Source organism: Ambystoma mexicanum, chromosome 6p (assembly GCF_040938575.1).
Source record: "Ambystoma mexicanum isolate Mex_15411 chromosome 6p, UKY_AmexF1_1, whole genome shotgun sequence".
In the NCBI taxonomy this organism is placed as follows: domain Eukaryota; kingdom Metazoa; phylum Chordata; class Amphibia; order Caudata; family Ambystomatidae; genus Ambystoma; species Ambystoma mexicanum.
Window position 1 is genome coordinate 1,254,240,897 of NC_090935.1, and position 13,737 is coordinate 1,254,254,633.

At 52.0% G+C, this 13,737-nt stretch overlaps 1 protein-coding gene across 5 annotated transcripts in view; it reads right to left on the reverse strand.

The window, feature by feature from the left end:
• Window positions 1-13,737, reverse strand: part of VPS13A (vacuolar protein sorting 13 homolog A) — a 2,994,934-nt gene that overhangs the window by 2,558,744 nt on the left and 422,453 nt on the right. For all 5 annotated transcript variants that reach the window (XR_011280366.1, XR_011280367.1, XM_069625905.1 and 2 more), the window contains exons 12-13: window positions 12,228-12,334; window positions 11,843-12,014 (exon numbers count right to left, since the gene is read on the reverse strand). Coding sequence is in view for 3 of the 5 variants with exons in the window: in XM_069625905.1 (XP_069482006.1) it covers window positions 11,843-12,014; window positions 12,228-12,334 (279 nt within the window). In the remaining 2 variants the exon portion in view is untranslated. The remainder of the gene's footprint in view (window positions 1-11,842; window positions 12,015-12,227; window positions 12,335-13,737) is intronic.

A 13,737-nucleotide genomic window follows, 5' to 3' on the forward strand; every position in this document is an offset into this window, starting at 1 on the left:
AGTCTTCTGGAAACTTTGTACGGGCCACATAAAACTTCAGCGCTCGAGCCACATCCAGCGAGAGCAAAGTCCTTTCAGCCGCCGACGAAGGTGTCGGGAAAAATCACAGGTAACACCAAGCGCTCATTTAGATGAAATTCCGACTGAACCTTGGGTATGAAGGAGGGGTGTGTCCGCAGCACCACCCTCATCTTGTGGAAAGTCAAGTAAGGCCGCTTGCAGGACAGGGCCTGGATTTCACCTACTCTCCTAGCAGATGTGATGGCCACAAGGAAAGCTGTCTTCCAAGACAGGAACTTAAGCAGAGCTTGATGCATTGGCTCAAATGGTGCCCCCATGAGCCTAGTCAGCACCATGTTGAGTTCCCACGCTGGGGCAGGTGCCTTCACCGGCGGGAACAAACAGAAAAGTCCCTTGATGAACTCCTTCACTAGACGGTGCGACCAAAGGGAAGAGCGTCCTGGATATCTGGTGTAGCGGGAGATAGCCGCTAGATGCACCTTGATGGAGGCATGCGCCAGCCCCGACTTAGCCAACGACAACAAGTACAGAAGGACCTGGGGGGCCGTGACCAGCAGAGGGTTAATCTTCTGCGACTGGTACTAAATCACAAAACGCTTCCATTTGTGTCCGTAGCACTTCAGCGTCGACGACACCCTGGCCTTGGCGAGGACCTCCCTGCAGTCTGCAGGCAGCTCGTAGCCACCAAACTAACACTGTAGGAGCCAGGCCTTCAGGTTGAGCGCTCCTGGAATGTGGTGCAGGATTGTGCCTCCTTCACTGGCGAGAAGATCCGCAACCACTGGTAGCTTGACTGGAGGGGACACAGGCATGCTGAGAAGGTCCGGGTACCAAATTTGTCTCAGCAATGCTGGTGCGACGAGGATCATCCTGCACCGGCACTGTCTGAGTTGACTGATGACTCGAAGTAGCAGCAGCAACAGAGGGAATGCGTACAGGAACAGGCCTTCACAAGGAAAGGAGAATGCCTCCCCCATGCTCCCCGGCTGGGGAAACCTGCTGGCGAACCTCTGTCATTTGGTGTTTGTCGCCGTCGCAAACAGATCAATCTGGGGACTGCCCCACTTGAGGAAGAGGTTGTCCACTTGATCCTGCCGACGCTCCAACTCGTGGCAAGAGCGCAGCTCCCTGAAGGAGTTGGCAACTTTTTTTTATTCCGCCAGGTGGAAAGGAATGAGGCAGCCCAGTGCCACAACTCCTGTGCCTCTCTGGAGCGCACCAGGTATCTGGTGTCCCCCTGCTTCTGGATGTAAAACATTGTGGTGTATTGTCTGTGAAGACCCTCACCACTTTGCCTTTGAGGGACGTAAGAAAAGACTTGAGGGCCCAAAACCCAGCCCGTAGTTCCAGTACATTGATGTGTAGTGCCTTCTCCTTCGGCAGCCACAGTCCTCTGGCATGGAGACGTCTGGTGTGTGCACCCCACCCTTCCAGGGAAGCGTCCGTTGTAACTGTCTCCTGGTATGGAGGGTTCTGGAAATCTGTGCCCCTGGTGATGTTGGAGCGCACGCCCCACCAACTTATCGCTTGACGGAACTCCTCGTCGAGCACACTCCTGTATTTGAAGCTTCCGGACACCTGGATACAACGGGCGTCCAGCAACCTGCAGCGCGGGACCACATAGATGCATGACGACATCATGCCGAGCAGCGACTGGATGGTCCTCACTGTGGAGATCTTCAGTGCTAACAACCGTTGCACTTGGCCCAAAATGGCTGCTATCCTCTCCTCCGACGGAGCAGCCAGACAGGACACTGTGTTGAGCCAGGACCCCAGCAACAGCGCATTCTGTGATGGAGTCAAGCATGATTTTGCATAGTTCCCTGAGAACCCCAGATCCGTCAACAGCTGGACGGTCATCTCCATGTGATTGACAGCGATGTCCTTCGACTTGGCCCGGATGAGCCAGTCGTCGAGGTAAGGGTACACAAATTCCCTGCAGTCGCAGATGGGCCGCCACCAGGCCAGGCAATTCGTAAAGACTCTGGGCGCCGACTTCAGTCCGAAGTGGAGAGCCTTGAACTGGTAGTGCTTCCCTTGTACAACGAATCGCAGGAACTTGCAATGTTTTATGTGAATGGGGACATGGAAATACGCTTCCTCCAGATGCAACGATGAAAGTCTCTGTCCTCCAGTTGGCCGAGCATGCTCGGAGGCTGGACGGCCACCAGGAGCCTTGATGATGACGGCGGGCACCTCCGAAGGCCTTGGTACAACCCCTGTAGGCTTCCTGGGCCGTGGAACGGCAGGGTTGATGATAAAAGGATGATCCACTGCCGAAACTCTTCTTAGACCTCCCCGATTTACCTCCCGAGGGTCGAAAGGACGCACAGTGCTGCTGCAGCGTGCCCAGGGCACGGGTCATCACTGTGTCGGCTTTGATGGCTTGAAGAGATTCATCGACAGCTTTGCGGAAAAGATTGTCTCCGTCGAACAGCATGTCCAGGACACTCGTCTGGACCTCTTGTCTGAAGTTGGTGGCCTTCAGCCAGACACAACGACGGAGGCAAACCCTGTTTCCCATCTGGCGGAACCCTGTGTCTGCAATGTCCAGGGCCATGGTGATGGCATGGTCGGACGCCACCCCTCCATCTCCATTTCCTCTACCTGTGTGTACTTGGGGAGGAAATCCAGACTCGGAGCCATCTTGTACCATAGCTCCCGATCGTACCTGGCCAAGATCGCCAAGGCGTTGGCCAACTTGACCGTCGTCGCCACTGAGTAAATGACCTTCCATCCCACAGCTTCCAGTTTCTTCCCCTCACCATCCGGAGGGACCGGGATTGATGCCGGGTTGAACAACTTCTTCCTAGCCGCAGCCGTGACCACCGAGTCCAGCGATGGTTCAGACCACAGACATTTGGGTTCAGATTCCGGTAACCAGTATTTTTTCTCTAGCCGGTCCTGCTTCGCTGGGGCTGAGGCAGGGTTCTTTGGCAGAGTCAGTCCTTCATGCCAGACGTCGTCCAGGAGCGATACCGACAGAATGGTCTTCCTTTTTGCCTCCCGGCGCTGATAAAGGAAATCCTTGTTCTTCTTCTCTTTCGGAGTGAGCTGGAAGAGCTAAGCATGGATGATCATGGAGTGGACGGATCCCACTTCATTCGGCGGAGAAGCCCTTGGTGGTGGTGAGATTCTGCCGTCGTCAGTGTCCGTCGTCGCCATGTCCGTCCCAGTGTCCCTAGGTGGGGAGGCCAGTGACGGTTGAAGTGGAGGCGTAGGGTGTCTCCTAATTTTCTTCGGCGGTGGTGTCGCTGGTGGTGCGGTCGGCATCCTCTTCTGAATCTCTGACACCAGTATGTGGAGGGGCGAGACAATATCCTATAACAGATCTCTGGTAGGTGCCCGGGGAACAGGGTCGCTGGGCCCAGCGCTGATGTCGTCGCCCCCGCCTGCATCGTCATCGTCGCCTTGAGCAGGCAACTCTTCGATGTTCTCCTCATCGTCCTCGTCACCAATATCTTCCGGGATGGTATGGACGGAAACGATGTCTTCCTCGTCGGACGAATATCTGTGCCCTGTAGCTGTTCCACACCCCCCTTCTTCGTGTCTTGAGGGGTCGGCTGAGATCTGGCATCCTGAACGCCACTGGGGTACCCTGGACCGGGTCAGCCTCTTTCGTCTTCAAGAGGGCTGCAGCAACCAGCTCGATAGAAGAATGATGGCTGGAGATGGGGGCCGATGGAGATGATGAACGCGCCCCGACTGTCGCGGGACCCACTTGCGCAGTGCCCCCCGCGAAGCAGACTCGCAGTGCTTGGCCTTGTGTTGGGCCCCCATGGATGGAGCACCCTCAAAGGACTTAGAATCCAGTTCTGGCAGGCTGGATCCGGATGCGGCATGCCCCTTTGAACCACCCGAGGTAGAGACCCTGGCCTTGAGCCACGTCACCAGCCAGACATGCCGATCCTTCATTGTGCGCTTTGATTAGCCATGGCAGTTCTCGCAATCTTCCTCCTTGTGCGTCGGGTGAAGACAATATAGGAACTGTGAATATTTGTTGTCCGTGAAAACATTCTGCAAGCTGCAGCTGGTGCAGAGCTTGAAGAGGGAAGCGCCGTCCTTCTCCTCCGATATGATCCTGTGCAGTGTAGGCCTGAGGGCCTTCTGGAAACTTCCAAGAAGAAAACACACAATGATTTTGCCCTTGAGGGACGATGAAAGATGCTGAAAAACAGGTCCAGGTTAAATCGGACGAGTAGAGGATGGAGCACAAGGACTCGAATTTGAACAAAATAAGGTTTTCCTATTCAAAAAGCATGAAAAACTGAAAGCTCTAAGAGCCAAACACAAGGACTCCCAACACTTGAACGGGTGGTAAAAGTCTGAAGATGGCTGCCAGAAGGGGTGTGGGGGGGCTGAGAGAGAAAGCAGTCATTGGCTGGGGCAGTACGACCCAGAGCTCAGTGATTGTTTTATAGGAGAGGATTCCAGACCTGACGGGGAATATTCATGAGCATGTGAATCCATGCCAGACCCCATGCTGGAGAATCTGTGCTTTCAAAGATAGAAAATGGCCAGACCCGCCCAGCAGTCCCGGGGGCTCTCCCTAGCTCACCCGCCCACAACGCAGCACGGGCTCCGGTCGGGGCCCCGACTTGGACCGGCACCCGCACCATCATCACCTGCATTGCCGGAGTGGCTGCCTGTGAGCCGCCTGCCCCTCCTCCTGAGCCTGGGCTTGCGGACCCCTCGAGTCTCACTGGCTGGTGTCTGCTGAGGGCCCCCTGCCCTGCTTTGGACCCATCCGCAGCTCCGGAGGATCTGCGGAATCTGCTGTTCGCTGCCCTGGGCCCCCCGGCACACAATCTGGTTCACCGGGGGTGCTGAGTGGAGGAGGCCCGCGCCCTCAGGAGTCACAGCGCAGCCGGAGACACCAGTCTGCCCTCACTGCTCTGGCCCGGACTGCACCACATTGCGCCCATACACCCAGGGGGCACGGAGCACCCCACACGGGCGGGGCCTCCACATCTCTGCTCCCCCCACCCCCGTGTTGAGAAGTTATCAGGTGCCTAGGAACACCCATCAATATAAGCACTAGGAGGGGCCCCACCACCACCTCCTGAAGCCAGAGCCCTTCTGGTGCATATCAGCGCCGGGATTCTGGAGTGGGCCCACCAGGATCCCTGGATCAGCCTGCCTCTCCCCTCCATAGCCCAGGCAGCTCCCCTGCACCCCTCTCGGCCCTCCCAACCCTAGCGGGCCATGACATCCCTCCTCATCTTCCTGGGGGGCCCCTGCCCAACTCCCACCAATTGCCCGGAGGGGCCCAGGGGTCAGAGGGCCTTCTTGGGGGCCCGGCGGGTGCCGACCAACAGATTCATCGCCACCAGAGCCATAGGCCCTGCCGCTTCCGTGGCCCATTCTCCTCACACCTTGGCAGAGAAGCGGGAACCACCACCGTATCAGCCCCCTCCCAGGGTTGTTTGGACCCACTAGCCAGGACAGCGTGGACATCTGGCCGGCACCCCGAGACCCCCCACGGACCGATTGGCATCTCACCCACCAGCCGATGACCGCCTGCCTCCCTCACTACCGCTGGTCTTGCCTCCCCTGCATTGACACCATGTCAAGTCTCTAAAAAAAAAAAACAAATCGGCGGACATATCCACCATGCTTCTACCAGCCGAAAAGGGGAAGAGGACGGACGCTGTCAAACTCGCTACCCCAAAAGCGTTGGATGGGAAAGGCTCCCTCGCCACTAAGGAAGACCTCCAAGACTTCATGTCCGACATCAAGGCAGAATGTAGGTCCTGCATTCAGAGCTCACCGCAAAGCTCGAGCAAACGGAGCAAAGAATCAGCGAAATGGAGCACAGGATGGGGGAATCAGAAGACCTGGCCCAGAGCACTCCAACGCGCTGGCGGAAATGCAACGCACCGTTAGGTCCCTAATGGACAGGACTGATATTCTTGAGCACAAGCAGGAGGACCTGGAAAATCGCTCCTGCCGCAATAATTTACGTATCCGAGGTGTGCCTACTTCCATTCCTGACAAGGACCTCCCTGGCTACGTGGGCAATTTCCTCCAGACTCTGCTCCCGAACCTAGAGGAATCCCAACTCCTACTGGACCGCACTCACAGACTGTGCCCACGTCGAGGCACTGACTGACCTCCCTCCAGATGTTATCACAAGGGTCCATTTCTACGCTACCAAAGAGGCCATCTCCGAAATAGGCCACGCGACGAACTTTCATTCCAGGGCGCCCCTCTCCAAATCTTTCAGGATCTCTTGCCCCTGACCCTGCAGAAGTGCAGAACGCTGCGACCGCGCTCGCTTTTTCTCCGAGACCAACAGATCCGCTACCGGTTGTTGTTCCAGACAGCCCTACAATTCGTATACAAGGGCACCCCACGGACTATCAGCCACCTAGATGATGCAGCATCAATCCTACACCCAGGCTCTCTGGGACAACCAAGTGTCTCCTCTCTGGGCCGAAGAGTCCTGATCCTGGCATAGCCTCCCCTAAGCATGGACGCGCCCCCTGGACGAGGGTCCAGAGGGGCCGTAAACTCAAGTGAAGGTCCAAATAATCCTAAGGTTTTCCTGGCAAGGGAACCATGCTTAGCAACGCCTGCTGCGGGATCCATGCGGTCCATACCCATCTCCAAGGTGGATGATACCATTTTACCCTTGGAGCGTACCTTAACGTGGGCTGGCGTCAGCCCAGGTGGCTAGGGGAGCCACCGACAGTTCAGAATCGGTCCCCGTGGTCAGTTTGGGCCCCCCGTTGGAGGCAGACGTTTGTTGTTTGTGGCTCCCGTTGGAGTCCAGTTAAAAAACCTCAGCCACAGGAGTACCTATCGCAATTAGCCTCTTGTGGCTATGGCTGATCCGAGCCCCCCCCTACACCCCACGCGACAAGAGAGCCCAGAGAGCCAGCCCTCGCATCAGAAGCTAACTTTTACCACCCTGAATGTTAGGGGCCTAAACTCCCCGCCACAAAGGAAGTCCATCCTGCAAAGGCTATCAGACCAAGGTACCTCAGTCGCCTTCCTACAAGAAGCTCACCTAATTCCGGTGGACTTCCCTCGCCTGCGAAGTAGACTTTTCCCCCTAAAATTTCTGGCATCCAGTGGCACCAATAAAGGAGGCACTGCTATCTTTTTCGCAAAAGACCTACATCCCCAGGTCCTGGACACGCTGAGATGTCGGGAGGGCCGCTTCATGGCGGTCAAATGCGTCATCCTTGGCCAACTTTACACCCTCATTTCGGCTTATGCACCGAACGAGCATCAGGAAGGGTTTTACCAAGACCTGGAAGAATCTCTCCTACCATTTGTTGAGGGGCAAGTAGTTATCGGAGGTGATTTTAACGGAGCTCCAGACCCCTACAAAGACAGTTCGCACCCTCCGTCACCCAGGGACCTGAAGCTGGAAAAAGCTTTGCTCCACCTCTTCCGTACTCTGAATGTGGTAGATACATGGAGAGTGCTATCTCCGGATGAGAAAGACTTCACCTTCTACTCCTACGTGCATCACACCTTCTCTAGAATAGACTTGTTGTTGGCCTCCCCTCAGATATTGACATTTACTGACAACGTCATCATCGGCCCTCGGATCCTCTCCGACCACGCTTCAGTCTCACTCACCATGCGCTCTCACAACCCAGATCCTCCCCCTCGCCGCTGCTGGATGTTATATGACCCTATCCTAGGGGACATGGCAGTAAGAGACTCCAATGCCAGAACAATCAAAAACTTTTTCGCCGAAAACCGCGACGAAGATACCTCCTCAGCCAACACCTGGGATGCCATGAAAGCAGAGCTTAGAGGGGAACTGATCGCCGAAGGCGCGGCCTTCCACAAACGAAAGCAGGTGACCCGTGCTACTCTGGAAGCAGAAATCTGTGAGGCTGAGGTCACCCATAAACGAAAGGGCTGGTCGCCGAAATCCTATAGGGTCCTTCAGATGGCAAGAAAGAGGCTCGAGCCGCACTATGCTGACGCCACAGCAAACCTACTTTCCAGAACGAAACAATAGTATTATATTAATAGCAACAAAGCTAATAAGCTCCTGGTAAATAAGCTGGCCAAAGAGAATAAAAATAACACCATCCTGGGCCTCTGGGATCCACAGGGGGAAGTCCATTATGCAGAGCATGAGAAGTTACGCCTAGTGGTGGCCCACCATGCAGAGATAATGACTACAGTACCGAGGGACCAAAATGAACAACGTGCCCACATCCAGGAGGCGGCTCTCCCGTCCCCGTCACCCACGGCAAGAGAGGAACTCGAAGCCCCGATCACACAGGAGGAAGTGGAGGCGGCCATTAAAACCTTGAAATCCAGAGCCCCAGGTCCTGATGGGGTCTCCAGCAGATTTTACAAACTCTTCTGCCCGCAATTAGTGGCCCCTTTAACCCGCCTTTTCAACTCATTCCCGGCCACTGGAAATATCACACCATCTATGCAGGAGTCCATCACAGTCCTCATCCTAAAGCCCGGAAAAGATCCCCAAGATAACAATTCGTACAGACCCATATCCTTATTGAACCTGGACGCCAATATATACTCTAAAATCCTGGCCAATCGGCTTGCGCCAATCCTTCCGAGCATCATAGACCCGGATCAGACCGGGTTCATCAACCACAGGTCGACAAAGGATAATATCCGCAGAGCGCTAGACCTAATAGAGGGAGCCAGCCGAAATGCCCAACAACTGGCCCTGCTGGCACTTGATGCTACCAAAGCCTTCGACAAGGTGGACTGGACGTATCTACATCTCACTCTTGGAGCCTTTAGCTTCGGCCCGACCTTCACGAACATGGTCCTAGCTAACTATCAAGCTCCGAAGACCCGGCTGAGAGTCAACAACCACCTATCGGACCCAATCCGTCTCACGTGCGGAACCAGACAGGGTTGTCCACTATCCCCACTGTTTGCTTTGGCCATGGAACCTCTAGCCCAACGAATCCGCCAGAACCCACGTATCACTGGCCCGCAGGTAGGCCCCGCTCAACAAAAAATTGCCCACTACGCAGATGATGTGCTGCTAACCATCACAAACATTAAGGCCTCCATGAGAGCGGCCCTCACCGAGATCCACGGGTTTGGAAGTGTAGCAGGATTTGCCATTAACTTCCAAAAATCAATGGCCCTCGGAGAGGGACTGGCCCCAGGTGAGAAGGAAGTCTTGGAGAAGCAATGCTCGTTGCAATGGAGCACCCAATCTATCCCATACTTGGGGGTTCAGACCCCTTCCCACCCTGCAAAAGTTTACCAGGCAAACTCCCCCCCCACCCCCTTCGAGGAACTGGAAAAGGACCTTACTCGTTGGCAGTCGCAGGAGATTTCACTGCTAGGCTGCATCACAACATGTAAAATGAACCTCCTCCCGCGGTTCTTCTACGCCTGCTCCTCCCTCCCAACCTCACTCCCACTTCCCCCTCTACAGCGGCACCAAAGGAAAATGATTGACTTTATCTGGAGGGGCAAGAAAGCGCGGATCCCTCGAAGAACCATGATGGCCAGCATGAAGCTGGACCTCTGCAAATACCACATTGCAACGCAGCTGGCCCACCTCCAGGCATGGGGAATCGCCATGGGACACCCGAGGTGGGTGGAGATTGAACAATCTCGCCTTCCCCACCGTCTTCGCTTCCGGCCATTTATTCCCACCGCACGACGACGGGCTTGGTCCGAACTGTTCACTTCCACGAAACAATCACTAAAGGCCTGGGATTGGGCCTGCAGACACAGGGGTATCCCGGGAGACCCAAGTACATTTTCTCCAATCATTCTTAACCCAGTTTTCTCCCCGGGCGCCCAGCCAATGAATTTCAGGAACTGGGTAGCAGGAGGCCTTAAATCGTTGTGACAACTCTTTGAGGGGGACTCCCCGCTCACCTTCAAACAATGCAAGGCGACCTTCCATCTAGCAGAAACCGACAGATTTACTTACGCCCAATTGAGGCATTGGTGCTCCCACCCCCACACCCGAGCTGCACCAACACGATCTCCTGCCCCACTAGAGCCTACAGTATCTGACCTGCCAGCCCGGGGGAAAATCTTGGCCCTCTACAAATTAATGCAAGACGACCTTTTCCACATCAGGCCATCCTACATGACCCAGTGGGAAACCGATCTAGGTCATGCCATAGAGGACGACACATGGGTGGACATCTGGACAAGAATGCGCACAGCATCCCGTTGTGTCACTAAACAGGAATGTGCCCACAAACTGCTGTTGCGGTGGTACCACCTCTCCACCCCCTACGCCTTCACCACTTCCAACCGACACTGAACCCTCACTGTTGGCGTCTCTGCAGTCTTCCGGGATCCTACTTCCATATGTGGTGGACATGCCCCAAGGTAAGAGAGTTCTGGAGCCACTGCCTGGCCACGATTAAGGACATCACCCATGTGGAACTACCACTAGACCCCGAACAGGTCCTCCTGGGGATTCCGCTCCCAGACTCCTACCCGCGTTCAGGAAAGAGGGCAGTGTTAATATCGCAATTCTTGTGGGCAACTAAAATTACGGTGGCCCGCACCTGGAAGTCTGTGGAGGGGCCCCTAATGACCCTCTGGTGGTTAAGCTTTGGGACATCCTAATAGCTGAAAAGGTTACGGCAGCTAAAGCGGGGCTGCTCCACCGATTTACAAACATTTGGGCACCACTGCTAGACTATGACCAGGACTACCCAGCCCTGACTCACAAGCCTTGCCAGATAGCGAGAGCCCTCTACTTTACCAGAGCATCCTCGCCACATGGCTCGGCCGACTAGGACCCAGAACAATAATCAACCCTGGACTTTGGGGGTCGGATGAAGGGACTCTCGGTCATATGCATATTAAGGGGTTACAAGTAAATGTCACGGTTTATATTCTCCTGTGCACTGAGTTATAAATAAACAAATTAAAAAAAAAAAGATAGAAAATGGGCGAAGCAGAATTAACAACAATGAGTTTAACTAATGGCAGACACTTGGATGCTGCAAATGGGTCATCCAAATGGGAGGAAGCAGGATGAACTCCAATCACAAACATTACACTTAGCCCTATGGTTTATATTATTTTGCCCTGAAACATACTTTTCGGAGTAGATGAATGAGGCCAGGGAAGAGGAGGGTGAAGCCAGCTTATTTCTCTAGAACGCTTATCAGAGAAGAATTATTTGAAATAAATATAGTTAGATGAGGTAGGGTTTTGGTATGGAAGTGGGCAAACCCCATTGGGCAAGATCCAAGAACAACCTATAATTGATTTGTAGACTCAGCTTTGCAGAACATCATACCATGCAGCAGTTTGAACCCTCAAAGAGGGCTCATCCAGGAGGAATCTATCTGGACTTAAGAGGGTTGAGAGGGCCAGAAAATGGCTCAAACTGGTTGTCCCGGTTCAGACACAATGAACACTTGGAGCTGGGGTAAGGAAACTCCATAGTGGGAGTTGGAAACCATTTGGGCACTGGACATGTTTGACGACCTGTTCCTACTGTAACTTTTATTCAACAGTTCACCCAGGACGAGAATAGCTTTTGAGCTAGGACACGTTATGTTCCATAACTTCTTTAACGGAAATGTAACTTAAACCATCAAGCAGTATGTACATATCCTCAAAAAAAAACTTGAAAGAAATAGTGAAAGTGCTAAAAATTGGAAAATGACAATCAGCATCGTGTATGAAAAATATGCATGCAAATTAAATTAAGACTAAGTTCCAAAGGCAAAGCTTTACTTACAATCAGTTGGACCGACATTAAAAATAATTTCCTATTTTCATTTCACTTCAAATGCTGGCAATCAATGAAAAATATAAATCTGTTATTGGTTAAAAGGCAACAACTGTAAAGTTTTAATTGACAAGAAATTCCAACCTCCAATTGTCCTAAAATATTGTCTGATGGTTTCTTTGTTGTTATCTTGATTTTATACATGTTTTTGTACTGCTTAACTCGCTGTCTGTGTTTTCGAATGTGTTGCCAGGACCACATCTCAAGGTTGGGCTTCACATTAACTTCAAGGATGCCATTTATGACATACTTCCACCTAGTGTGCAAATAATGAAGAAATTAAGCAAAACTCAAATCCTCTACCATTGTAAGATACAATAATACATATGAACTGGCCTTTCCCACCCACATCATGTCAACTTGTTAAAATGATTCAGCAACGTTCACATGAAAATAATTAAAACACAAAATCAAAAAATTAATATGCAAACCAAATAAATACACACTGAGCATGTAGGGAACTAATTACCATATCTTGGCATTTTTGTGTATGGGAACTTCTGGTCTGAATTTCCTGTATGGTAGGTTTCGGGTCATCCTATCAATGGACTCAAGAAGCTCCATTACACTGAGGTACTGCAAACGAATTGGAGAACAAAACACGGTTATTTGTGTTGCTGTAAGTGTGTCACAGAAATTAATCACTATGCAGTATTTGACAAAGGGAAAGTACTCGTAATCCAAAATTACAATTGTTAAAACTGCTTCTGAAACACTGGTTTAAGAGTCTTAATTCTATAATTCGAAAAACAAATTATGCAGGCTGGTATTTCAGATATTTTAAACGGAAACCTACATTTTACATACTGTGACTAATTACCCCTTTCTACATGGTGAAACGTAGAGAAAATAATCCTCTGTAACGAACAAAAGGACGTTTTCATTATGCGCTCACCGATTGGCATTTAAGCTTGTTTTTCCAATGAAAAACAAAACGGCCACAAGTGCTTTCTAAAGCCATATTCCCCTCCACATGAGAAGGGAACAACCCAAGGGATGATGGTGGAAAGGGTGGTGCTGAAACCCCCCAAAACAAATCAGGAAATGGAAAAAGGTGGGGGGGATGTGTTGTGGCCGTAAAGATGGCATTGGGCCTTGGGGAGGTTTAGGGCTTTATTCACCTCAATACGAAAGCAATGGGGCTGCTCACAGTTGCTTCACTGTGACAGCATCTTCAGAGTATGAGGGGATTACAGCACGCGATAAGAACATAACACTTTACAGACTGCTTAGTTTAGTCTCTGTCTCTACGGAGGAGCACCAGGGTGCGTATGCTTATCGCACAGTTCGCACTCGGACTGCCCGGCGCTTGCGACTGCACACGCCTGTCTTGGTGATATTTCGAGAGCCGGCGGCCCGGCGTCTCGCGATTAAATCTCCACAGGATGGGTAACCCACGTAACAAAGGAAGTAAAAAAAATGGAGCATAAAATAAATGTGCGCTGATAAGCAGTGGCAGCAAGGATCAAGACAGGAACCAGAAACAGCAAGGATTTGCAGCGGGAGATGATGCGAGACAGAAGCTCTGGTAGAAGTCCTTGAAAGAAGTTGGTCTTGCCTGACCGAATTCAGAGGCTTGTGAAAGGCTGACGAATACTTGCCTGACAAGGCTAAAACAAACAGTGAAAATCCCTTAGGCTCAAGTACCAGATAAAGCCAAGATTGACAAATTTCTCTTAGCAAACACTGCCTAAGCCTAAAAAATATAACAAATATGGATTTGAGCTGCTAAATGACATTTGCATGATGAAGTTTAGCGGTTGGTACGAGTCACCAAAGGAGGCCTAAAAGACAAAGCCACAAGGGTTTGGAGATCCTCTAATAGACACTACTGCAACAGAACTAAGTCTAGTGTATTGATGAGATAAGGCAAAGAGGATGGAAACCTCTAATAAATGGTCTCTCCTTGTTTAAATAACCTAGCATGTGACCTTACCTTATTTTTTAAAAATGGTTAAGAAATTTCTTTTTGACAAAGA